Below are 26,130 nucleotides of genomic sequence, written 5' to 3' on the forward strand. Positions count from 1 at the left end.
ATCATGGTCATTGTTTTATTTTAATAGCTTTATATTTCTGTCCCACCTGATGTGTATGATGCAACTGAAAAATATTATTAAGTTAATACTTATGATATGAGAAAAAAACATAGGAAATGTCTTTCATGCAAATAATTTATTCAATTTGGTCAAACTGATTCTTGCTGATTACTGCTGTGATATAGTTTTCCTTGCTAAGTCAGTATTAAGCATAGAGACAAATAAACACTTCAAGCATGTCTTCTTTAACTCTAATATTAAAACTATCAAAATTAAGTCTGTGAGTTATGGTCGGTTGTTGTCTCTTTGACAAGTTCCCCATTTCCATTCTCAATTTTATAATTATAATATTCTACAAGAACAATCATTTCAATATATTTCAGGGAAAAGTACCAAGAAATGGTTATGGAAACATAGAGATATTTATGCCGTCTATGATACCTGCTGGAACAGTTCATCTAAAGTGTAAGTTGTTTTTAAAAAAGAACTTGATAAAAATGTTTTATTCTATGATGTTATGTTTATTCAGTCTTGTTAAATTGTAAATGATTTTTATGTGATTATTATAAATATTTAGAATTGTATATTTTCAGTGCCTGGTCTAAATAAAGTTGCTAAGAAGTTAGACATAGATTGTGTAGCTGCCATGACTGGATGGGATACACATTGTGGATACTCACATCCGTTGTAAGTTGATTATAGTTGTAGGGCATAAAAGGGAACAAAATGGCTTCACATCTGGCATGTTAATGACTTAAAATAAGTGAAAGTCTTCTTACATCTATGAGGCTTAAATGACATCTTTGACATCTTTAGGGTTCTGTTTGTCTTTTTTATTTGTCTGTGGTGTTGAATATGTGTTCATGTGACTGATTTTTTTTGCAGTTTGATATGTTCTTATCTTTTGTAATAAAATTGAGAATGGAAATGGGGAATGTGTCAAAGAGACAACAACCCGACCATAGCATATTTATCTTTGTTAGAAAAGCAATGTCTTGGGGCTTAGTTTAGGGTATATATGGTATCATATTGCAAGTTGATTGAAGAAAGGTTTATTAATTATGAAGTTACATCTTTATAGATTGGATGGTTTTGTTGTTTGTGAGGAGTATAAAGACATACTGTTAGCAGCCTGGGATGAAGACCAGGAAATACAAAGACAAAAAGAAATTGAGGTAATCTAGTACATTAGATAAATTGACTGGGATTAAGTTTATAACTTTTTATTGTGGTTGGTTTTCAGGAATCATATTAATCTGAAAGAGAAAATGTGTCTGTGCGTAATGTGTGTTTTTCAAACTTTTACTATTAATTACATTTGATTTGTTATTAAGCTTAATACTTTTGTTATCAGAAGTTGTTTTTCATTAAAAATTGTTAAAACACCTATATATCACTCTCAACTTGTCATGCTTTGTGATGGCAAAAGCTAATTCTGTCAAGTATAGAACCAGTCTACAATTGACTAAGGGAAGTAATTTGTGAAGTAATTTGTTAAAAAAGTGTGTAATTAAAGAATTATATCAGTATTAAATTGGCAAAAGGACTTTTGTAATCTTAATTAACTTTACAGTTGAGTACTGGTACATGGTATTTCTCTGGATTATGAGAAAATTAATTTACTTGTTAGGCCATGGTATTTTAATTTGTTGGTTTACGGATCCACCAACCCTATTTTGCCGATTTGCCGAATAAAAATAAAATTGACTTTTTATGCTTTTTTATTCCCGCCAACCCTAACAAATACATTATCCCTGAAAAATAAATCAAATATTTTTTTTTATGAAATGAAATGCATTAAACACATTAAACAACAGAACACTTTCTGTTGTGAAAAAATAAAACTGCCAATTTACGTATCTAAAAATAGACAGATCAATCATAAATTACCTTGAAATGTCGTTTGTGCAAATAATTTTGCAGAACGAAACCTGTGTTTAAAACCCATTACACAATAAGTTCTTTTCCCGTATTTGTCATCGTTCTGTAAGATGCATCATCTCATAGAAAAATGGAAAATAGACTTGTCCAAACGTGGAAGACTTCAAGTTAAAGTACTCAATGTAAACATATCATTTGAAATGTTCTTGTTTTGTAGATAATAAAAAAAAAATCATCGATTTGGATATAAAACGGGAATGCATGACAACTGATGAACCCGATATCATGTTTTTCCAGTGGACAAGTCTATTATGATGTTGATACCTGTGTTGAAACTTATTTTCGTACGACGTTTTTGCAATTTTTTCTTTATCGGTTATCGTGCTTGAAAATCATCATTCACCAAGTTTCCTGAAATTGATTAAGAGCTACGCGGATCTGTTGTTTTTTGGGTTTTTTTTGTGAAATGAAGATTAATTTTGTCTTTGTCCGTGAACACAACCCCCCTTTTTCATGGGAAATTATTAGACGATGTCATGCAATGTTTATGACAGCTGAGCAATACTATTTTATCGAACTGAAATTTAAGAAATGATGACAAAATAGCATACCAAACATATTGTTAGAAAGGTGAAATATAATTTTTTGGCATATTTTTCTATCTTGTAAGATATTTTTTTTCTTTTTCTTCTCGACTGACCAACCTGACTTTTTCATGTGGAAAATCCGTAAACCAACAAATTTAAAAACCCTGGCATTAGTAATTTATTCAATATATCAGCTTGATTATAACTTGCCTTTTTTTTTACAGAAAAGAGAAAAAAGAGTAATACAAAATTGGCGGTTACTGACAAAGGGATTGCTAATCAAGGAGAAGTTAAAAAGAAAGTATCTTTTACAGCCTAACTTACATGTAAGTTCAAACTGAACATACTTTTATGGCTACTAAAAACATGCTGTATACATATAAATGTATATATATATATCAGTATATATTTTTATGCTCTCTTTGAATCTCAGTTGCCATTTAATAACACCTTGTCCATCTATCCATCTAAGACAAACTCAAAAGTTTAGGAACTGTTAAGTTAATTTTTTTTTTTTGGTACTGTAACATTCCTTAGTATCTACCATGCTTGTCAATTTTGGATTGGGGTAATAAATAGTAAGGGCCCTGTTGTGTAATTGTAAGATGCCCTATTGTAATCTTTTCGTCTGTTGTCCTTTAGACCTTGTTTGTAAGTCATACTATAAGTCAGGATTGCCTCAATCGATTTTGAAATTTTTATGCAGTCTTCAATGAACCTTGGGCTGTAATTACTAGAAAACTGGATGTTATAATGAATTATTGACCAATGAAGAAATGAAAGAATCACACTTTAATTGAAAACAAAATAATCAACCAGTTGAGGAAAGTGAAACCAGAAAAAAAAATTGGAGAAAAAATTTATACATTTGTGTATTTTAAAATGCTGTTATAATAAACTTTTATGAAACCAAAAATTATTGTTACCGTACTAACTTTTAAAGACAGTAAAGAAAGACGAAGATCTACTGGTTTCACTCATAATAAAAAAAAAATTCTTTTACAAATCCTTGATGAACTTGATCACAATAGTTTTCATTATAATGCATAAAAATTCTTTCAAAAGTTGGTTTTTTTTATATTAAGGAGGTAGAAACTAAAGAAAAGACAAAAACAGAGAACAAACCATCAGAGAAGGCAGATGATGTAGAGAAAGCATGGCCAATGAACAAAGAAGGCAGTAAATCTCTTAGTACAGCAAAACATTTTAAAACTGAAACTTTATAAACATTCTACAATCTACTTCTACTTAAACATTTCATAATTTTAAGGAGGAACATGCCTGTATAGAAGGAGAACCATCCATTTAGTTTTATTTTAATGTAATGAGTATAATGATGAGATCTGTCTTAACATGTAAATGTATGAGATACCTCATTGTGTTCATATAATATATCAATTATGGCTGTGGAATATGAGTCTTGAGTGTATCAACTATATATAATAATTAAATTCTTATTGTAAAATGGATTCTGCTTTTGTACTTGTTTTCTAAAAATCTGAATGTTTTTATTGTTTTACAAGAGATAAGTGTAATATAGATATAACTATGTTATACAGTCGAATCTGTTGAGCAAAAACCAGTGGGGTCCAATCATCCCTTCTTGACCTGCTGTAGTATTTTCTATGCATTTTTTAATTGCTCTTTGTTTTCGTTTTGTAACTTTAGTTTGCCTCAACCAAATGTTATGAAACTTATACACAATGCTTATTGTAACAAAACATATTTTGATGGTGTCACTGTAACACTTCTTGAATAATGCCCCTTTACAAATGGAATGTTTTCTGAATTTTCCGTTTCCATTCTTTAACTAAAGTGTGTGCAACCACATGTTATGAATTTTTTTCATGATGCTTATTACCACAAAACATAGATAAAGTTCTTCCCCTTACTGAATATGAAACTTATACACAATGCTTATTACCACAAATCTCCGATCAAGTACAAATTTGAGTAGTGTCATTTCGATTACCTTTCTTGAGTTATGTCCCTTTATTAGGTAATATACAAGTGGGGGCTTCTTCTTTGTCCAATGGACACATTCCTCATTAATTTTCAGTAGGAGGCAGTTTTGTTCGACTCTTCAATTTTTTACTAGAAGTTCGTCTTGTCAGACATTTTTATGCAAGCTGAATAATCCTTGATGCCTTATGGTCTTTAGTTTCTGTTAGGCATATGTCCATTGTCTATGATCTTGTTTTTGTAGTTAAATGTCTGAATTGATTATCACATGATTTTTTCTCACTTTTTAGTATTGAGTGTTATCAGTAGTGTGAAATCATCAAAGGTGTACATGTCCATCAGATAGGGTTCACCTGACCTAATGATTCATTGATCATCATTCTGAGTTTATAATGTAAAGGTCTAGGATAGAAAACAATTAATTTATAATGTCTGCCCAACTCATTAAACCTAATTTTAATGATCAATTGATCAATTGTAAGTTCTTGAAATAAGGTTAGTTTGTTTATGTCCTAACAATTAGTTACTAGTGATCTATTGCAATATGGGTTAAAAGTGTGAAAAATCATCCTCTAAAAGTTTGAAAGACATAATCATGATTTTGTTGTTCTTTACAGAATATCTGTATGACAGATTCTGCACTATTAATTACCACAATCTTCTCCTTTTTCCCCACTACTAATTTTGACATTTATGACAGCTTATCACATGATATTACTAGCTTGATCAAAACTGCAAATGCCAAAAATTCAGTAAGAATTGTTTCCCTTTCAGTGCACCTGAGTTCATCAAAAGCTATTGGGGTTTTTTGTTGCTTAGTCTTTGGTTATCTGTGTAGTGTTGTTATTTTTGTGTCTTTTTCATCATTTTATTGTATAAGGGAAACCAAAAAAATCATTCAGCTAAAACCAGCATTCTGAGAGTATTGCATGGCAATAGAGTCCCCTACAGATTAAAATGCAAATTTGATCTTTAACTGTGTATACTATATAACAAACATCAAGTCAATATTGTCAAGCATGATGAAAAAAGTGTGGACAATGGAAAACTTTTTATTTGAGTGGATTTTCAAGGTCCATAACTCTACACAAAATTATCAGGCTTGTTCAACAAACTGTAATTTGATAAAACTATCAACCAATCATTAAATCTATATCTTCAAGCAAGATGAAAAAAAATATGGAAAACTGAGCATTTGAGATAATTTTCTAAGTTCAAGGACTGTTTATCTTGACAAAATTAAAATTTAATCTGTAATTTGTCATGATAAAACTATACACCAAATATCAAATTAACATCTTCAAGCATGAAGAAACTAGACAAAGTGATGCCAATCTGAAGTAACTGTATTATAACAAAGTCAATGTAGGACTTTCTTTGAGTCAATTCAAACTGTAGGAGGAGTTAAATGCTGAATAACTATATACCCATAATGGGAAGGACAGATGGAAGGATGGACAGGAATAAAACAATATGCCCCAACTTTTATGCATGGGCATAAAAAAAATGTGGAACACTGTTATGAGGCATGTACGGACAGATGGATGGAGTGCAAACCCTACAGTCCCTAAGACATCATTGGTAGGGGACTAAAAAGACATTGAAGTAACACAAGAGATTTTTAATGAAGATTCTGAGAAAGGTTTATTAAATTCACAGTTGAGGTTTAGAAGAGGACACAGATATGTCCTATAGTGTGTAGATATGACAAAGTTAGTGTCATGCCAAATCATTTTGCTTACCGGTAATGTGATAAAGTAAATAATCAAGTGATGCTAAAGGAAGAAATAAAAGGAGGGACTAATGAACTGTAACCTCTATAACTATTTATTGTATGCTTCAAAAGCCACTGAAGAGGGATATAAAAGGCAAGTCTAAAAAGTCACAATCCTTCATAAAAACCATACACACAAATGTTATTATTCATATTTAATCTTTTCCAACTCATTAACATTTCATATTCAAAAACATCTATAATGCAAGCACAAAATACTGCAACATGTTACATTTATCATATTTTTACAAATTGTATCTTTTATAAAACTGAAAGGTTCGGAGCATTAAAAACATCATAATCTTTTGCCTTCATGTGCTCTTTTTATAAATTCCACTTTTTCTGTTTGCCTCACATAATTCATATCCTGTAAGAAGATAAAGATATATGTAGTTTAACAACAATAATTCATTTAATATTATCAGTATGCAATGAAGAATCTTTGTAAATGGCCTTTCCTTAATTAATTGAATTTCAATATACTTTTTTTTTTATTTAGTGTTTAAAGTTTCAGAGATAAAGATATATGAAAACTTATTAAAATAGAGAATGGGCATTATTGCAGTATTAAATTGCTTCAGCTAAGGCATGGAGTTGGACAAAAAATTTACAATATGTTCAATGGGAAAAAAGAATTTGAGAATTGACCAATCAGTATTATGTCCATAGTAGCCATGCAGTTTTAAAGACTATAATTTATTTTCCTTTAATTTTCAATCGTCATGTGACTGTTTTCCAACCATACATGTCACCTAATCAAGACCTGCATTAATAGTCTGTTCAATCTTGCCTTGTGGCTTCTAAAGAGTTGGTGAAAATGTTAGCATTTTAACATATCCCCCACCTGTCTTTTTATACCCTCGTAAAAATTTTAACAGGACATATTATGGTATACAAATGTCTGTCAGTCTGTCTGTACGGCATCCACATGTCACTTTTGGTAAAAATATTTAAAACATTTAAAACATGTTGTGAGAAATTTTTTTAGTGTCTCTTATATTAACTTCCTTTTGTGCAGGAATAAGGAATGAGTAAGGATATACTAAGCATGACTTCCTGTAGAACCTCTGTCATATTCCCAAAATATTTATTATGTTTTTTTCACAAGACGACGGGTGTATCATGCGCTCAGTTCACAGCTGTTTATTATTCATACAATTTATCTCCTATTGTTTATATAAATTTAATTCTTAACTGTTAATGAATAATCGATATCTGTACATATAGACCATAAAATAGATAAACCATAAAGGCAGTGCACATAAATTAAAACTTCATCAACATAAATCAAGAACTTACTCCTGATTGTTGTCTAAGAATTTTTTCTTTTTCTTTTTTCACCAATTCATCCAAATCCTGAAATGAAAGATAGAAAGAAACTGCATATAAATTCTTTTAAAATCTGAAGGGATTGAATAAGGTACTAAACAGAATTAGTGGTTTCATTAAATTATAAATGGGGAGGAAATAGTATTCAAATATATATGATATTTTATGAAAATTACCATATACTGTATAGCGGGTTATTTTCGTGGGTGTAAAATTTCACAATTTTCATTCAATGATGTATACCAAATATTTTAGCAGCTATTAATTAGGCGGATTAAAAACTTTTATCAATACCTTTTCATGTGCCGTTTTAAATTGACGGAATTTATTTTAGAGATTTTGTTCTATTTGCAAAATTAAGCGAAAATGTGTACACTACTAAAATAACCTGCTATACCGTATGTCAAAGAAACAGCATGTTTATTGTCAAATAAGTGATATGTTTTATCTTGACAGTCGCTGGAGATGTGTATAAGTAATGAACTCTTACTTTGCAATAGAGTGTAAAGTACACAATGGGAGTACGGACTACTGACACAAATCTTGTGTATGTTAGACTGTACATATAACTTAATTGTACCTCTAATGGCTTATACATTAAATGAACAGTTTGAGATCCAGCTGCCATTGCTACCAACATTACAGCTACTCCTTTGAGGTAGGTATTCCATGAAACTCCAGCTGGCATGTTTATTTTAATCCAGCCAATTTTCTGTCTAGTTCTACTTCTTCAAGTGCTAATTTTTGTGCTTGATTTTTCTTAAAAACTGTATCTGGAAAAGAACAAAAAGCAGATTAAAATTTTCATAAGATGAACAGCCTTGTCAATTTACAAGGTTTTTGTGTTTCGTTTAATCATATTGATAGATAATACATAATTTGTACATGTATTCAATTTCCAATTTTATCTTTATTATATTTCCACAAATAAAAAGCAAAAACTCAATACTTAATACAGTATTTGGACATTTTTCTTAACTTAAATGATCATGAACTGACTGGGAAACTACCACATTGGGCAATGTCTGAAAATAATTTTCTTTTTACTAAATTTATGGGAAAGAATACCAAAGCTATCCTTCAATTGCGGTACCACGATTTCCCGAGAAATACGAAAAAAAACATTATATCCCAAAAACAAACTGATATATCCCGAGAAAAAGATTTTGTATGGTGTTATGCTACTTTTTATAGTGTTATACTACTTTTAACAATATTAAAGAATATTAATTAGAGATATTACACGTTTTTATTCAATAAAAGTGTAATTTCATTTAAACAAATCAATTTGTATTTCTTGTATGCAAAATCCTTGTTGGGGTTGGTCCTGTCATTGTAGATGTTGTCCTGTCATTATCCGTGTTGGTCTTGACACGTTTCTAAAGTTTCTTGAAAAAAAAATTTCTTTCTTAAATTGATATATTAAATGATGAAATCTTATTTTGTTTCAAATTTGAGATTAATCCTTTTAAAAATGAAAAAGTTAATAACATTTTTCATTTGGTTCTGTCTTACATAAAAATCGATTTTCTGAAGATTGTGTGTTTTTTTATTAATTATGAACGCCTTAAACCTTATTATTGTATGCTATTACACTAATTTAAGCAGTATAACACCTATAACACCATTAAAAATCTTTTTCTAGGGATATATTAGTTTGTTTTGGGTATATTACGTTTTTCTCGTATTTCTCAGGAAATCGTGGTACCCCTTCAATTGAGTTTTCCCTGTTATTCTTACTTACAAATGTACAATAACGGTCTCTCAAAATTTGTAAAAAATGTGTCCACAGAACTTTCCTTTAAAGATTATAATCATTATAATTAAGTTTGATTTAAGGAGGCTCGCGGGTATAAGATTTTTAGAAAAAAATTAAACATTTAATTTTCATTACAAATTCTATAAATTACCTTAAGTAGTTGTTACTTTATCATATGGCACAAAAATCATTCCAATCAAAGCACTGTAAGCGCTGTAGGCAGTTAACCAAAAACCAAGCCAAACATAATTATAAAAACTGTTGCAATGTTGCTTCAATTTTTTTTAAAGATTTTTAAAAAGAACAAACATTAAACATTCATATATTGTACATTTACAAATGTATGTTCATTTAATGAATTAATCATCAAGGCAAATAATTCATATTTTGTCAAAGTTTTTAAAAGCAACGCATATATCAAGTATATTTTTTTCATGGTCATGAGTCTGCAGTGATACGAGTTTGCAATGATTGCAGTTCTTCTAGTTGATAGTTAACGTTTGTATTAGTTGACTGTTAGTAGTTCAAGTTGACTTTAGTACGAGCTTGTAAAAGTATGAATGGACTTGGTTCCCTAGAAAGAAAACTGAGTTTGTGTTCAACAGTACAAAAGTTATGAGACACAAATCAGACAAATGTTTACTACTACAGGGATCAAAGATGAGGTCTGTCTAACCTGTCCATAATAAATGTAAATGTCCCCCACCTTCACCCCAAGTCTATGATTTCTGAGTTTGGAATAAAATGACAGGTAATTATAAAAACAGTTGGTCAAACATTCTTGGGCTTGAAAGATATGTTTTCTTTAAAATGAGCCATATGAAAATGAAAATTTTTATAGGACCAGAAATAATTCAAATTATAATTAAGGTAAATTCTTTAAACCTACTAATTATTTTCCATCAATAAATTTTTTTAATTATCAAAAAAATGATTGTAACATAATGCTGTTACGAAGTCTTCCAAACAAAGCTCCCATAATTATTCATTCCCATGGTCGCCTGAAATTGGACAAGGTCTAGTACACATTGGTTAGGTCTAGCAAAGTGACATGCATATGTGACGCCCATGAGATTGACATTGTATGTCATTCAATCTTTTTGAAATGACAAACAAGAATGAATATGGTTTAGTTTAGGAGTTGGTATTTCAATCTTTTACAAGTTCTCAAAACACACACAAGAGGGGGTGGGGTGATCCTAGGGAGTACCCTTATATTTCATTTAATGTGTTATCTTGTCCCATACATAAATATATATGGTTTGGGGTGGGATCTCAACCGTTATCAAGTTTTCAAACATGTGGGGGTGGGGTGATCCTAGTGACTTCCCCTATATTTCATTTGATTTGTTATATTGTCCAATACATGAATATATATGGTTGAGGGGTGGGGATCTCAACCGTTTCTAAGTTATCAAACAGGAGTGGGTAGGGTGACCCTAAGGACTCTCCCTATATTTCATTTGATTAGTTCTCATACATGAATATATATATGGTTTAATTTAAAGGTGGGGATCTCGACAGTTTCCAATTTCTCAATCAGGAGGGGTGGGCTGACTGCAGGGACTCCCCCTATATTTCATTTAATTTAGAGGTGGGGATCCCAAATGTTTCTAAGTTCTTAAACATGAGGGGTAGGGTGACCACAGGGACTTCCCTATATTTCATTTGATTTGTTATATAGTCCCATACATGAGTATATATGGTTAAGGGGTGAGGATCTCGAATTTTTCCAAGTTCTCAAACAGGAGGGTGTACAGTGACCATAGGGACCCTCTTATAATTCATTTGATTTGTAATATTGTCCCATACATAAACATATATTGTTTAAGATTGTGGATCTCGACCGTTATAAATTCTCAAACAGAAAGGGGTAGAGTGGCCCCACGAACTCCACCTTTATTTCATATGATTTGTTATATTGTCCCATACATGAATATATATGGTTTAGGGATGAGGATCTCAAATGTTTCCAAGTTCTCAAACAGGAGGGTTTACAGTGACCATAGGGACCCTCTTATTATTCCTTTGATTTGTTATATTGTCCCATACATGTATATGTATGGTTTAAGATTGGGGATCTCAACCGTTTTCAAATTCTCAAACTGGACGGGGAAGAGTGGCCCCATGAACTCCACCTATATTTCATATGATTTGTTATATTGTCCCATACATGAATATATATGGTTTAGGGTGGGGATCTCGACCGTTTCCAAGTTCTCAAATAGGAGGGGTGGGGTGACCCGCAGGGAATCCCCCTATATTTCATTTGATTAGTTAAATTGTCCCCTACATGAAGATATATGGTTTAGGAATGGGGATCTCGACTGTTACCAAGTTCTCAAACAGGAGGGGAGGGGTGACCCCCAGGGGCTCCACCTATATTTCATTTGATTATATATATATTGTCACATACATGAATAAATATGGTTTAGGGGTGGGGATCTCGACTGTTTCCAAGTTCTCAAATAGGAGGGGTGGGGTGACCCGCAGGGAATCCCCCTATATTTCATTTGATTACATATGTAGTTAAATTGTCCCCTACATGAAGATATATGGTTTAGGGGTGGGGATCTCGACCGTTACCAAGTTCTCAAACAGGAGGGGTGGGGTGATTCTAGGGACTTCCCCTATATTTCATTTGATTAGTTATTTAGTCTCTGACATACATGAATGTATATGGTTGAGGGGTGGGGATCTCATCCGTTTCAAAGTTATCAAACATCAGGAGGTAGAGTGGCCCAATGGACTCCACCTATATATCATATCATTTGCTTACATTCAGGTATCATATAATATAGTTGCACTATTTGTGCCTGTCCCAAGTCAGGAGCCTGTAATTCAGTGGTTGTCATTTGTTTATGTGTTACATATTTGTTTTTTGTTATTTTTTATATATAAATAGGGCCGTTAGTTTTCTCGTTTGAATTGTTTTACATTGTCTTATCAGGGCTTTTTAAAGCTAACTATAGTGTATGGGCTTTGCTCCTTGTTGAAGGCCGTACGATGACCTATAGTTGTTAATGTCTGTGTCATTTTGGTCTCTTGTGGATAGTTGTCTCATTGGCAATCATACCACATCTTTTTTTTTTTATATAAGAAACTTCCAGCTCTTTTAAATGACATATCAAAATTGAGAAGAAAAAAATACCCCTTGAAATTGCAGTAATATGTTTAACTTTAAAAGCATCTAACATGCATTACCAACATTTATCACTGATAAAGAAAATTTATACTGTTACCAGGAACATATATATTGTCAGATAAACTGTTCCCAGCTGTCACATTGTATTGGATTTTGACATTAAAATTGGTGTACAAAATATTTTCTGCTTTTTCATTCTTTTACATATATGTTTTGATTTTCAATTCTAGTGTTTATATTTCTTTACCATGCAAAGATGTATTTTGTCACCTGTCTGGATTTTTTTAGTTAATAGCCAAAACCTGGGATTACCCTTATCCGCTTCCGGAATCGGATCCGATATTGTAATTGACTTCTTGCGGCAGCCATTTTGTTTTCAATGTTGTTTTTGACAGATAGTACGATACGATTATACTCGGATTTACACATTACATGTCGGCGATTTTCTGTATAAAGCTAGCGGTTGAACAAATTGAACATCGCTGTCATAAATAGTAATGATGAAAATAAGTTTAAGATCGTTTATTAGATCGAAACTTTGGTCCGTCGGGCGTAGCTATTAACCAAGTAGAAAGTCCGACTGCAAAAGTGGAATGTTGCAGACCTCGGACAACCGCTAATTTGAACCCCTGCGTCCAAATTGAAAAGATACGAAAATTTCGTCTTCTAATTCAAATTTGCCGCCAACAGCTTGATCAGTTGAACTTATATTAATAGACTACTGACGTAGTTGACTACGTATTGACGACAAACAATATTCCTACGACTTTTGCAATTTGGGAAATCTTAACTACTTGTTTTTAGAGATTTACGGCGATTAAATATTTCATACATTTGTTCTTTGACATCTTAGCCAAAAGCTCAGGGGATAATAAACTACACAAGGATTCCTAATGTGCTCTACTTCCTATGTGCAACTTCAAAACTTTTGGGAAAATCGACGATCATTTAAGGTTTTTCTGGTCATATTTTTTGTAATCCAGAATGAAAAGTATGAAAAAACTGTCCAATAAGTTATAAATAACATAGTAGCCAGCTAGATGATAACAATGGCACGTATTTCAGCATTTATTGGGTAGAACACAAATCCAGGGTGCTCGCATAAGGCAGCTTAACTGCCTAAAAATCAATTCGTGTTGGCCCCACCTGACTTTTTAAATGTAGATATCATTGAAAAAGCTCGAAATTATCTCCCTTTGGTGCAAAAATGCTATTTTTTGGTATTAAAATTGAAATATCTTTTTTTACTCATCGGTGACCTATAATTTTTATTGTTGTTTTCAAATAAGCTATACATAAACTAAATAATTGTAAAATTTAAGCGATTTCTGTAATTAGGTTCTTTTTTTATTTCGATATTAACTCTTTTTCTCCTATTAGTTCAACAGAAAAAAAGGACATTTACAAAAATGTATGTTTCTTTCGAAGGCAGATTGTGAGCGTAAATGATCGGTGACCCCTCTTTTTTATTTTATTTTTCTATTAGGTATAAGATAAATTTCATTTACAGAAAAAAATAGCGAAATCTTATATTAAATAAAAAAAATGATTTAGACCCGCAAACCCCCTTAAGCATGATAGACAGATGAGTGAGGTGAATACAAAAGATTTTTTCTTTCAATACAAAAAACTTTATGAAAACAAAGGACAACTTCAAACAGTAATAGATATTTTCATTTTATTGTTTGTAATGTGTTCCTTTTATCCATTTTATTATGTAATACTTGATAGGCTACGACGCTTTGGAAGATGCCAAAATTTAAATTAAGTCTCAAAGTTCTGCTGAAAATTATCTCTTCAGTCTTAGTCAAGTCAAAAACAAATGGCTTCCATGCTTTTTTGAAAATGAAAGCTTAAAAACTGTAAAATTGCTTAAACTCAAATTGACTTTTCAAGGGCAATAACTCTCTAAAATAAGATTGTATGATTTGCTGATAATTCCATAGGATATAGACCTTGCTAAACCTGTTAAAGAGTTTCCTATTTCATTAAAGGTTTATTTAAAAGTTTAAAACCATCACTCAGATAGCTTATAAAACTTAAACTTAAATTGAATTTTCAAGGGCAATAACTCTTTAAAATAAGCATGATAAGATTGTCTGATTTACTGAAAATTCCATAGAATATAGACATTGACCTTGCCGAACATGTTAAAGAGTTTGTTATTTCATTACCGTTTATTTTAAAGTTTTAAAACGTTAACTCAAATGGCTTACAAAACTAAAACTCAAATTGACTTTTCAAGGGCAAGAACTCTCCAAAATAAAATTTACTGAAAATTCCATAGGAAATAGATCTTGACCTTGCTGAACATAGAGTTTTCTATCTCATTATCGGTTTATTTAAAAGTTTTAAAACGTTCACTCAGATATCTTACAAAAATTTGCTTCTTTCACCCTCCAATTTATCATAGAAAATTCGAGAGCCGCCCCTAAACAAAATCCCACTGGTATTATAACTCGATAAGTTCCTAATTTCTTTCCTGGCAATTTTTTCAATAGTATGGCTAATTTCCGGCTAAAAAAAAACATCTTAAAAAAGTTTTATATCAATGTCATATTTCGTAAGTTGTTCTCCAATGGGCGCAGCCATTTTAATTATTTACCACAGCGGATTTTGTGTAAAGGTTGGTGGTTGGTCAAACTTCTCCATTGTGTCCAATCAAATATTGCGTTATTCCAATACATTTAGCTGCACAATGGCTGTCCCCTTTCTATTTTAAGCATTCAAGGTTTTGATTGGTTCTTATTTTGACCTTGATCTTTATGTGACCAATGAAATCAATGGGAATTCAAGGGACAAAGCGACTGCCAGCTATCATCTCATAATCATTTGTTTATATTTTATTTTATGTGGATACAAAATTGATGTGTAATGTATGGTAAATTGCTATGTAAGTGGACGTTTACTAATGTACCCATAAATTCGTTGATGTTTTCATTTGATGTGTAGAGGTCTGCAGATTTACAGGACACATATCGATAGATCTCAAAATTATATCTTGGACTCGGTATCCGATACACACAAAATGATTATACACTTGTCGATAGGAACATAAAACAAGTTTTACGTGTTCAGTACCGAGTACTTCCTAACATACATAACACTGTTAAACTGGAACACTTTGAGATGAAATAGAAAGTATCAATGAGAACATTACTTTCATGGCACAGGCACTCGTCTCAGAATTTTTTTCCCTATACAGTTATCTGTATCTGTATCGTTCTTTCTTATAATTTAATTCTAAATTCCATTTAAACCGGAGTAAACCATGAAAAAATGTTGATGATGTCACGGTCACATGACTAAATGAAAACGGACTAAATTATGTCTATGGGCTGATCAATTAAACATCGTCAGCCAATAAGAAGACTTGTTACATCCAAAATTAAATTATATACAAATAAAGGTAACAATATTTATAAGAGACATATGACCAATCACGATAAGTATATTTTGACAAATCATAGTAAAATTTGAATCAATTTGACAGTAACACCAGTAACTGTAGCTGAAAATGATTGCTTGACGACTGACGTTACAAGGGGATTACTAGTACTACCTGGGCCTCTTTCATTGACCCATAAAGTTGATTTGAATAGGAATCCAGTCTCTGTTTGAGTGTTTCCCCTCATTATCAATTTCCATACATAATTTCATGGTTGGCAAATTGTCAAAAAATATCACAATCTCCGAGAGATTTCCCCTTCTGCAGATAGTGTAAGGAAAGGTAATTGCAGGTAATGTAGGCAACACAAAAAACAGTGAATCAAACTCCATAGTCATGCTAATGTTTCTACTTTTATCATTTATAACAGCATGCTAGAAAAGTTGATGAATTAAAAAAAAAAAGTAACAGTACATGTAGTAAGTTATTTGTTGACAGTCATTAAAAATATCTCATTAATATTAACTAATGTGCACACATTTTAGTGTGTAGGATATTTTTTTTTAAACATCTTTTTTATAAATATTTTACAGACACAAACAGTTTAATTTCTGTTCATAACATTTTTCTTTTTCTATATATTTTCAGATTTTCATTAATCCATTTAGAAGATACATTGTATTAAAATGTCTAGTCAAGTTGATAGCATGTTCCAGCTGCCAGTAGATTTTCCTAATATAAAGGCAGAAATTAAACAAGAATATGCTGGGTAAGATGACACAAGTGCTTTTCCACAAGGTTGAATATTGGTCAAATAAAAAAATGTACTCAGAAATTAAAGGCATCACCATCAACGGTTTTGTTTTATGCAGCTTGTTTTATGTAACTACAAATACTAGAAGAATTATTTGTTTTCAGTACACACATGTCAAATAATAAGTGCTCTATTACAACAATACATACTGGTTGTCTGTCTCCTGGTAGAAATAAAAGGATAGGTAAGACCAGTAATTTTTCCATATATATGTTATAATATAAAGTGGACTTTGACAGTGCTTAATCCAATATGTCTGGACTTTGGACTTAGTTTCAACTGAAAATCTCAAAAATGGTCACATTTATTGATATCAAGTTATATTTGTAAGCATATCAACACTGTCATTACTGTACAAGTTTTAAAAGAGGAATATTTCATGTGAATTTTTATTGTACATTGTAACGATAAATTCTGATGCAAGATTGAGTTATTATACTGTACATGTATGTTATTATATAGGGATCCTGCTCCAGCAAAGAAAAGAGGAAGAAAGAAGGGAAGTAAGAACCAGAAACAGACAACAATCACAGATAGTATGCCTGTTAGGAAGAAAAGAGACAGATTTAATGGAATGCCAGAAGAAGAAGTTGTTAAACGTGTTCTGCCAGATCACCTAGCACCTGATCTAGATATTGTTATTGTAAGTTACACATACAACTTTTATTTAAGGTTTATACACCAACATGTATATATATATATATGTTTGTTTTAGTTAAGGTTGATGCACCAACAAAAAAAAGTAACATTCATAAGCTCTGTGATTATCTGATACATGTACCTGATCAAGATAATGTTGTTTTAAGTTAAATTTGCATATCCTTGTCATGTGATATCTGTATTTGTTTAAATTATATTTTATAAGTTGAAAGGTGTATTTCTGTAATCTATTAGTTCAGTTTTTAGTCCCCTACCATTTTTCCTACCAACAAATTTGAATGGGACTTTAGGTTTGCACTTTGTCTGTCTGTCCATCCATCAGTCCAGGAAAACACTTTCCAGACTTTTTTACTTCATGCTTGTTTAATTCGTCCTTATTGTCAATGTGAGGTTAAAATCAGACAAACCAGCAGAATTTACATGTTATGCTTTTGTATGATTTAATCTTCAGCATCATCAGTATAAATAGACATTGAGTTTTAGTATTAAGGATCTATGGCAATTGCATAATCATTTGCAATGAATACACTTTTTTTGTTAAGTTATCCGTAAGTAATAATTCTATGATATTTAAACCACATCTCCTTAATTAATATATGGTCAAATTAAGCTGACCACATAAATGGATAAATGTGCAACCAAACGTTTGAGTTTTAACGTTTTATGATAAATGTTTACACTTGAAAGATTACAGACTTTATTCTATATATATTGTTTTACAGGTTGGTATAAATCCAGGCTTATGTGCAGCATATGTTGGTCACCACTATGCAGGACCAGGGAACCATTTTTGTATGTACTGATTTTTTCTATAGTACTGGACAGGATAAAACTTTACTCATGCCAAGTATTTCTTTATTTGAAACAAAGATAACTTCTGCACATTTTTTTGAAAAATAAGCATAAAATATTTATAGAATTTTTATTTTTTTTAAATTCATGAATACAATAAAATGGAAGGATCTCATCTGCCTGAGGTAAACAATCAGTAACGAACAAATGATGGACAAACTTAATAAAATGATATTGTGCAATACTAGGGCAATTATATGGTTTCAAAGCATGGTTATTGTTTGGGCAACATACAAAGATGATAAAATTAAAAGATCTCTCACCCTCATGAGTAAGTTTAGATGCTCAAAAGTTATATTTTAGAAATTTGATGAAATCATCAAGAAAGAGAATTCTGGTTTCTAGAAAATTCTGAGTTGAAAATTCCATAACAAGGAAGTTTTTCAATGTTATTTGCTGACTCCTACATATTTCTTCTTAAAAAAATCATCTAAGGAAAAAAGATCCACTGAAAAATCCCAGCATGTGTTTAATAGACTTTGTTTGCATATGGAAATGATTTATATCTTTACAGGGAAATGTATGTTTTTGTCTGGATTAATACCAGAGCCATTAACAGCCAATGATGATTATAAACTGTTGAATCATGGGATAGGTTTTACTAATATTGTTGAAAGAACAACCAGAGGGAGTGCAGATCTGTCCAGGTAGGTTTTATATGATTTACATTTTTACAACTCGTTGAATATTCAGATTTTTATTTTTATCAATTGGGACTGTTTAAATCATATGTTAGTGACAGAAGAAGAAAATATTAAAATTCATCTTGTAGCTGTCTGTAAGATATTTAGAAGTATCAATGTGGATTACGTCTTAGATATATTGACTATTAAATTATATTTGAATATTTATTTTAGGAAAGAAATAAAGGAAGGTGCTCTATTATTAACAGAAAAATTACAAAAGTATAAACCAAAGATAGCTGTGTTTAATGGAAAAGGTAAAGACATTTCTTCTGTGTATTGTATATAAATATACAGTGATGTGGTATGATTGTCAATGAGACAACTATCAACTAGATTTTAAATGACTGAAGATATAATAGATATTGGAAGATGTGGTGTGAGTGCCAATGAGACAACTCTCCATCCAAATAACAATTTATAAAAGTAAACCATTATAGGTCAATGTACGGCCTTCAACATGGAGCCTTGGCTCACACTGAACAACAAGCTATAAAGGGCCCCAAAATTACTAGTGTAAAACCATTCAAACGGGAAACCAATGGTCTTATCTATGCGAGAAACAAGTAACACTAATTAACCACATCAACAAACATCAACCACTGAACATCAGGTTCTGAATTTAGGACAGGTGCAAACAATGCAGGGTGTTAAACATTTTAATAGGTGCCAACCTCACCCAACCTGAAACAATAGTGTAACATCAAAACATAGAAAGACACAATATAAAATATCAATTAAAATGGCTCAACTCAATCAAAAGACATATTAACAAAAACAAATGAATAAACACTGTACAAATAAAGGTGTAATACCACCATTTAGTTTTCCGTTTTAGTCTTTGTTAAATTTGCACTTTTCAAAAAAATGTGCAGAAGTTATCTTTGTTTCAAATAAAGAAATACTTGGCATGAGTAAAGTTTTATCCTGTCCAGTACTATAGAAAAAATTTCACATCACATTTCATTGCATACAATAAAATAACCATCACTGGAAGTTAACCAATCAAATTTCTCCCCTTATCTAACCTGTGTACAAGGTTTAGGAACCATGTAACCTCAAGTTTACAAAATATTCTATAGAAATCCCAAATAAAAAAATAAGAATGATTTGAAATACCCAAGTCATATGTTTATGAAACAGAAATGTTTTACTGCAATAAAACCTAGGATTATTTACCTACAACTGTCAAGTTCAAGGGAATATTTTTTTGACCTATTTTCGTATACAACCGGAAGTGACGTACCATGATTTGGTGGTATTACACCTAAATTTGATCTATGACACAATGTAAATACAAAATTAATAAAACAAGGGGGTTGGATGTAAAACAATATCAGAAAGACTACCATAACCTTGGACAAAATACTGCACAAGAAAATAACGTACACAGGTCAACAAAAATGATTTTGTAGTAAGGTTTGAAATATTCTGAATTTGGTTGAAAGTGTAGTATGTTAGCAACCTATCTTACATATTAGAATAAGAACAGGGTAATTTGGCATCCATGTTCATGAAGCTTCTCTTGTCAAGGTCGACCAATGATTGTTATTTGCTGCCTCTTACCTCAGTTATGATGTTCGTATGAACTGTTTCCTTTGAAAGCAAGCACGTAAACAACATGATCAGTGTGCACAAGAGAATTTTTTACTTTTATACATAACTTTTATACACATGTAATGTTTTTATGCTGTCATTTTTAGGTATATATGAAGTTTTTCTTGGTCATAAAAACTTTGCCATTGGTAAACAGCCAGATCTCTTGGCAGGCACCGAAACAGTAAGTAATATTTATAACAGTGTTTCGATAGAAGTTAGCAAAGGCAAAAATGCATATATTTTGCCTAAAATTTCATGCAAACCAACAGATGATAATAGTAAATATAATTTTCTCTGCATTTGCCTTGAGAGCACATGATCAATGAACTAAAGTACCCTGAGAACAACACTATTTTAAAATTAGATACTAGAATTACATTCCGTTTAAACCCATATATTGAATTCCTTTGAATACGATTGTAGTTTGAAGTTTGAAGTTCAACTAAATAGAAGCTATTTTATTTTTGAATGTTTCTGTTTTCTATTTGATTTTATAATTACAAAATTGAATGAAATTACATGTGTGGTCGTCCATTTTTTTTAGCAGCAGGTCTATTTATAAAAATTTTCATTACCTTTCAGACTGTGTATGTGATGCCTTCCTCAAGTGCAAGATGTTCACAGCTTCCGAGAGCTGTAGATAAAGTTCCATTTTATGCATCATTGAAGAAGTTAAGAGATTATCTTCGTGGAGACCTTAAGGAGCTAGACGATTCTGAAGTTTGTTTTCCTGATTTAGAGTTAAAGGTTGTAAAAAGGGAACCAAAACCAGAAATAAAAGAGGAAGCTGCTGATTCTTGTTCAATGCAAAGCCCTGCATACCCACAAAATTGTGACTCTGGTTACCCATCAACAAATATGCATATAAAGCAGGAACCCAGTTTTAATAGTCAATCTCAATATGGCATGCCAGGAAATGGCAACTGCTCTCAAATGCAACCCCCATATTTCAACTCTAATTACAGTTCAGGACAAAATGGAAATAGTCAATATCCAATGATGTATAATTCAGAGGGACATAACTCTCAAAATTTTCAGATGGTTCAGAGCAATATGGGAGATAACTCATTCCAGATGTCTCAAATGATGATGCAGGGACAATCTCAAAATTTTCAGATGTTTCAAGGAGCAATGCAGTCGTCATTTAGTGGAGACAACACAGGACATTCTTTTTCTTATCAACAAAGTTTGCAAGCCAATGGAATGAAAAGTCAATCTACAGGACAAGTCATGGTTCAAAGTTCATTTCAAAGTCAAGGTCAACCATTTCACAATGGTGCTCACAACTCTCAGCCTTCTAGTGGCTACCAACAGGGTATGATCAGTCAAGGGAATTACATGAACTTTCCAAACCAACATCAGCAGAATTTTGCACAAGGAAATTTTGAACAAAATCCACAACCCCCAAGCGGGGATGTGTCATTTATGGGATTTTCTCAAGGTCAGCCACAAGAAGGACAAAGCAATTATAGTCAGCCACCCTCTAACTTTGTAAAGCAAGAACCTGCTGATTATAATGACCCTCAAACTGGTAGCTGTAATGGGCAAAAACAAATAGATTCTTCACAGAGTAATAATATGATGAACTTTCAAAGTCTTCAGGGTCAAGGCTACATGTCCCAAAATGATGTACCTCCAATGCATATCAAAGAAGAACCAAAGGATTTTGACTTTACAAATGGTTCATGTCAAAGTAGATAGATGTGTCATTAATTTCAATTTTGGAGACAATTTGCCTTTTCAATTAAACCTGAATTCCTGCATTATATACATTAATTTCATAAGAATTTTATTGTCTATTTTAATGTACTTTAATTATGAATAATCAAAATAAATTTGACAGCATTTTTTTCTCTATATACATAATATGAATTAAGCCAAAGTCTACGGGAAATATGCATCTTATTCATGAAATTTAGCTTAATTCTGGCAAATCTTTCTCATGTTAGTTTAATTATAACATAAACAACATATTGAAACTGTGTCATGAAGTCACAGCTTATGTTTATAATTATATGTTCTGAAATTATTTTTTAGACATTAGAAATATATTATTTTATTCTGTATCATTCAGATAGGCTGACAATGCACTTTTGTGTTTTGATTTATAAATCATGTAGTTTACTTGCTAGTTTATTTATAGACATCTAGATAAACATGATAAAACTAAAAGATTTAAAAGGAACTTAATTATGTATATCATTCTTGTAGTAATTGACATGTAGTAAAATATATACATGTATGTAGTATTAGTTAATAGTTTCATTATTTTTACTTCACTTTATTTCCTATTATTTATGAATGTTTTGATAATTATAGGTTTTGCTTTGCATATACATTAATATTAAGAATAAATACCAACTGATTTCTATCAGTAGATTTGATCTCAGATCTAAACATTAAATTTTTTAATGTGCTGTTTGAATAGGCCAAAAAAAATGAAACTCAGGGTACTTCTTGTATGTTTTGTGTCCCGTACTTAATCATGTTAATACCAATGTATGTGCTTGTGATTGTCAAACAGTAAACATATATAGTACATTTTATTTTATTGTACACATTTTTAGTATGTATACGAGCTACATGGTTGTAAATAATGACACATTCAATTATCAATATCATTTGTATAAATTATCTATAGTCAAACATGTACGTTTAAGTATTTCATACCAGACCACATTATCATCAAAATGTACCCATTTGAAACACAATTAATTATTATTTTACATCATGCATTTGAAATTTTCGATCAAACTTTTTTTTTCTTAAATATGTGTGGTCATAAATTAGTATGAATATAAATGTATAATATAAATATAGAAGACTTGATTTTATGAACATCATATCATCAGAATTTGTTCTATACTGTTATCAGATTGCACAGTGAAGTATTTACCAAGTTTGGTTAAAAAATCCTTAATATTCAGTTATTGGTGCTCTAGAAATCACAGTTCTACTATTTTGTGTCTACTGAAAGAAAGTTTGGCAATAAATAAGAAAAATTCTGTTCTTAATGCTCATTTCATAAAAACAGAATAATAAAGGATAATATTGAATAATATGTTTTATTACCTGGTACATGTAATAATGAATGTGTTATCAAATTTTTATCCATTGAATTTTATAATTTGCTGCAGTGTAATTGTTCTTTTCCATTTAAAACTTTGAGTTGCTGAAATGTTGTCAATTAAACATGAAGTCTACTCTTCAATGGAAGAAAAAGGAAACCTAAACAACATGAATTTATAGAATTTTATCAATTTATGCAAATAGCAACAAGGAACATTGGAAATACAGGAGAAGCTAATCTCATTTGAATTCTTCATTTATTTCACTATACACACACTTCATATTTGTGGTAAAATTATTATGAAATTTACAATTTATATACATTCTCAGGATATTATTTTCATGTTTGTTTATTTTGAAAATGTTAAAGATGAATTATATTATTTTCGTATACTTTACTTTATTTTAAATACAGTACAATTTTTGTTTTCATTCATCATGTAAAAATCTCAATAGTGCAATGCATTTTAAAATAAATTGTATGTTTACACAAGTGCTGTATATTGCATTTATTTATTTGATAAACATGAAATATTGATGTTTGATATATACATTTGTAAATGTTATTATATTGTTAATGATTTTTTTATTATGGAATTTTTAGATATATTAATATGATACATTTGGTTGTGCTTCTGGTACAATTAGGAAAACCTTGATATTTTTAAAAACATTGACTGCTGGGAACAATTCTTGAAAGCTTAATAATTTTTATCTTTTCTCTGAGAGATATTGTACTTTATAGAAGGACTGTTATATATTACAGTATAAGGGTACTTTTTCAGTTGACACAGCAGTTTGGAGAAATGAATCACAGTGCCACTGATTATATTTGAAAATGTTATTACCAGTATAATAATAGGGTTTTGGACAAATATATATGGACTATCAATTTTATGTACATGTATATTGATTTTGTGAAATATTAGTTGCAAGTCACAATATAAAGCTTTCTGTCGAGTGAGCCCTGTGAAAGAGTTCAAAAAGTCTTAATGTTTGTCTTGCAGCTGATTTTTCACAATATAGATATGATGTTAATTTGACACTTGACTTATCAGACTTTATTTGTGTATTTTGCATGATAGATAGAAACAAGTGTTTCTTTGATTCACAAGCAAACTGGAAAATGACTTGATGAGTCCACGTCAAACTTATCAACATTGTTTCTTTCATTTTAATGTCAGTGATGTATCCAGGTTAAATTCCTTTAGACAGACCAGGTTTACGTATTTGACGTCACAAAGCCATGATATGAAATTTTATCAAGAGCGGAGCAGAGTGATACAGACAGTGAAAACACTGATATTATTAATGAATATTGTTTCTCACAAATATCATATTTCACTTGTTATCTCCTGCTATATGCTTTACTCCTCCAGACATTATTTCCATATACATGTATTAGTGCAATATCCCTGTTTTATACATCAAGAAAAATATGAAATGCAACTTTTAAAACCAGTTTCTCTTTAAAAAAAATAATTTCTCACATAGATCTGAATAAGCTTTTCAGACAAACCATCAGTCTCAACCCAAAATTGATGTGTTTTATCCTGTTTTTCAATTATTTTGCCTGAATATGCCCCTGTCGAAGTACAGGAAAATCCTCAATTTGATTTTTTTTCCCCATATTTTATTAAAATACCTACATGATTATTCTGTTGATAGTGTTTATAAAATTTTAGTAGCCAGGACTGGTTATGTGAATGGAATTGTGTAAATGAAATCAAAAATTTTGATATACATGATCATGAAGATACAAAATGTAGTCTAATTTTCTTTTTTTTCTTTGGATGGGTGAAAGAATGAAATTATGTAATCCTTTTGTTTGATGAATTCCTACTTTCTGAGTGTAAATGCTATACATTTAGTAATTTCTTCCACAAAAGATCATGGCAGTGAAAATAAAGAAACTTTGATGACAACAGGCCCAATTTACAAACTTCATAATTTTTATTTGTTATACATGTACTACATTCTATATGAAACCTGTGGCAAGGTAAAGTTTAGTTAAAAGTAATATCAAATTTAGTAAGAATGATAAGATTTTTGAAGTATTAAATATCTCAAATTTTGAAATCTGTCATTTATTTCTACATTAATTGTAACAGCTTTATTATGATGGAGGGATATTCCATGAATGAACAATGTGATTAAAACAAATCCTAAATAAACTGTTCTATAGTATCTGAGTTTTATTATTTATATGTTTTAATTGAGTAATAATGGTTTTATTTGGGGTTTCTTCTTGCAGGTTTAAGGGCTGTCAGTGGCCAAGTGGTTTAAGTAGTTCATCTGCAGTGTGACTATGGCTTCCTCCACCAATAAAAACTGGCTGTCACAACATAGCTCATTCCTCCACAATAAAAACTGGCTGTCACAACATAGCTCATTCCTCCACCAATAAAAACTGGCTGTCACAACATAGCTCATTCCTCCACCAATAAAAACTGGCTGTTACAACATAGCTCATTCCTCCACCAATAAAAACTGGCTGTCACAACATAGCTCATTCCTCCACCAATAAAAACTGGCTGTCACAACATAGCTCATTCTTCCACCAATAAAAACTGGCTGTAACAACATAGCTCATTCCTCCACCAATAAAAACTGGCTGTCACAACATAG

General features: G+C 31.1%; 3 protein-coding genes across 4 annotated transcripts in view; 2 read left to right on the plus strand and 1 right to left on the minus strand.

Moving 5' to 3' along the window:
- Positions 1-3,937, plus strand: part of LOC139491094 (DNA repair protein complementing XP-C cells-like) — a 28,419-nt gene extending 24,482 nt beyond the window's left edge. The window contains exons 18-22 of the mRNA XM_071278416.1: positions 384-465; positions 594-687; positions 1,082-1,175; positions 2,693-2,794; positions 3,554-3,937. Coding sequence (XP_071134517.1) covers positions 384-465; positions 594-687; positions 1,082-1,175; positions 2,693-2,794; positions 3,554-3,694 — 513 coding nt within the window. The 3' untranslated portion in view covers positions 3,695-3,937. The remainder of the gene's footprint in view (positions 1-383; positions 466-593; positions 688-1,081; positions 1,176-2,692; positions 2,795-3,553) is intronic.
- Positions 3,938-6,346: 2,409 nt separating this feature from the next.
- Positions 6,347-15,061, minus strand: LOC139491102 (ubiquinol-cytochrome c reductase complex assembly factor 6-like). Of its 2 annotated transcripts, none has more exons than XM_071278476.1 (4): positions 15,043-15,061; positions 8,114-8,306; positions 7,504-7,560; positions 6,347-6,571 (listed from the first exon to the last, which is right to left on the minus strand). In XM_071278476.1, the coding sequence occupies exons 2-4, from the start codon at positions 8,219-8,221 to the stop codon at positions 6,500-6,502; spliced, it is 237 nt and encodes a 78-aa protein (XP_071134577.1). In that variant the 5' UTR covers positions 8,222-8,306; positions 15,043-15,061; the 3' UTR covers positions 6,347-6,499. The 2 variants fall into 2 exon arrangements, with proteins under 2 accessions (XP_071134577.1, XP_071134572.1); XM_071278471.1 differs by having other exon boundaries at positions 14,815-15,045.
- Positions 15,062-15,202: 141 nt separating this feature from the next.
- On the plus strand, positions 15,203-25,689 carry LOC139491096 (uncharacterized). Its single transcript, XM_071278458.1, has 8 exons — positions 15,203-15,330; positions 16,474-16,594; positions 17,102-17,282; positions 18,022-18,091; positions 18,666-18,798; positions 19,009-19,091; positions 20,538-20,614; positions 21,016-25,689. Exons 2-8 carry the CDS (start codon positions 16,512-16,514, stop codon positions 22,132-22,134), a joined length of 1,746 nt encoding a protein of 581 aa, XP_071134559.1. The 5' UTR covers positions 15,203-15,330; positions 16,474-16,511; the 3' UTR covers positions 22,135-25,689.
- Positions 25,690-26,130: the final 441 nt, after the last annotated feature.

Source organism: Mytilus edulis, chromosome 1, assembly GCF_963676685.1.
Source record: "Mytilus edulis chromosome 1, xbMytEdul2.2, whole genome shotgun sequence".
Lineage (NCBI taxonomy): Eukaryota > Metazoa > Mollusca > Bivalvia > Mytilida > Mytilidae > Mytilus > Mytilus edulis.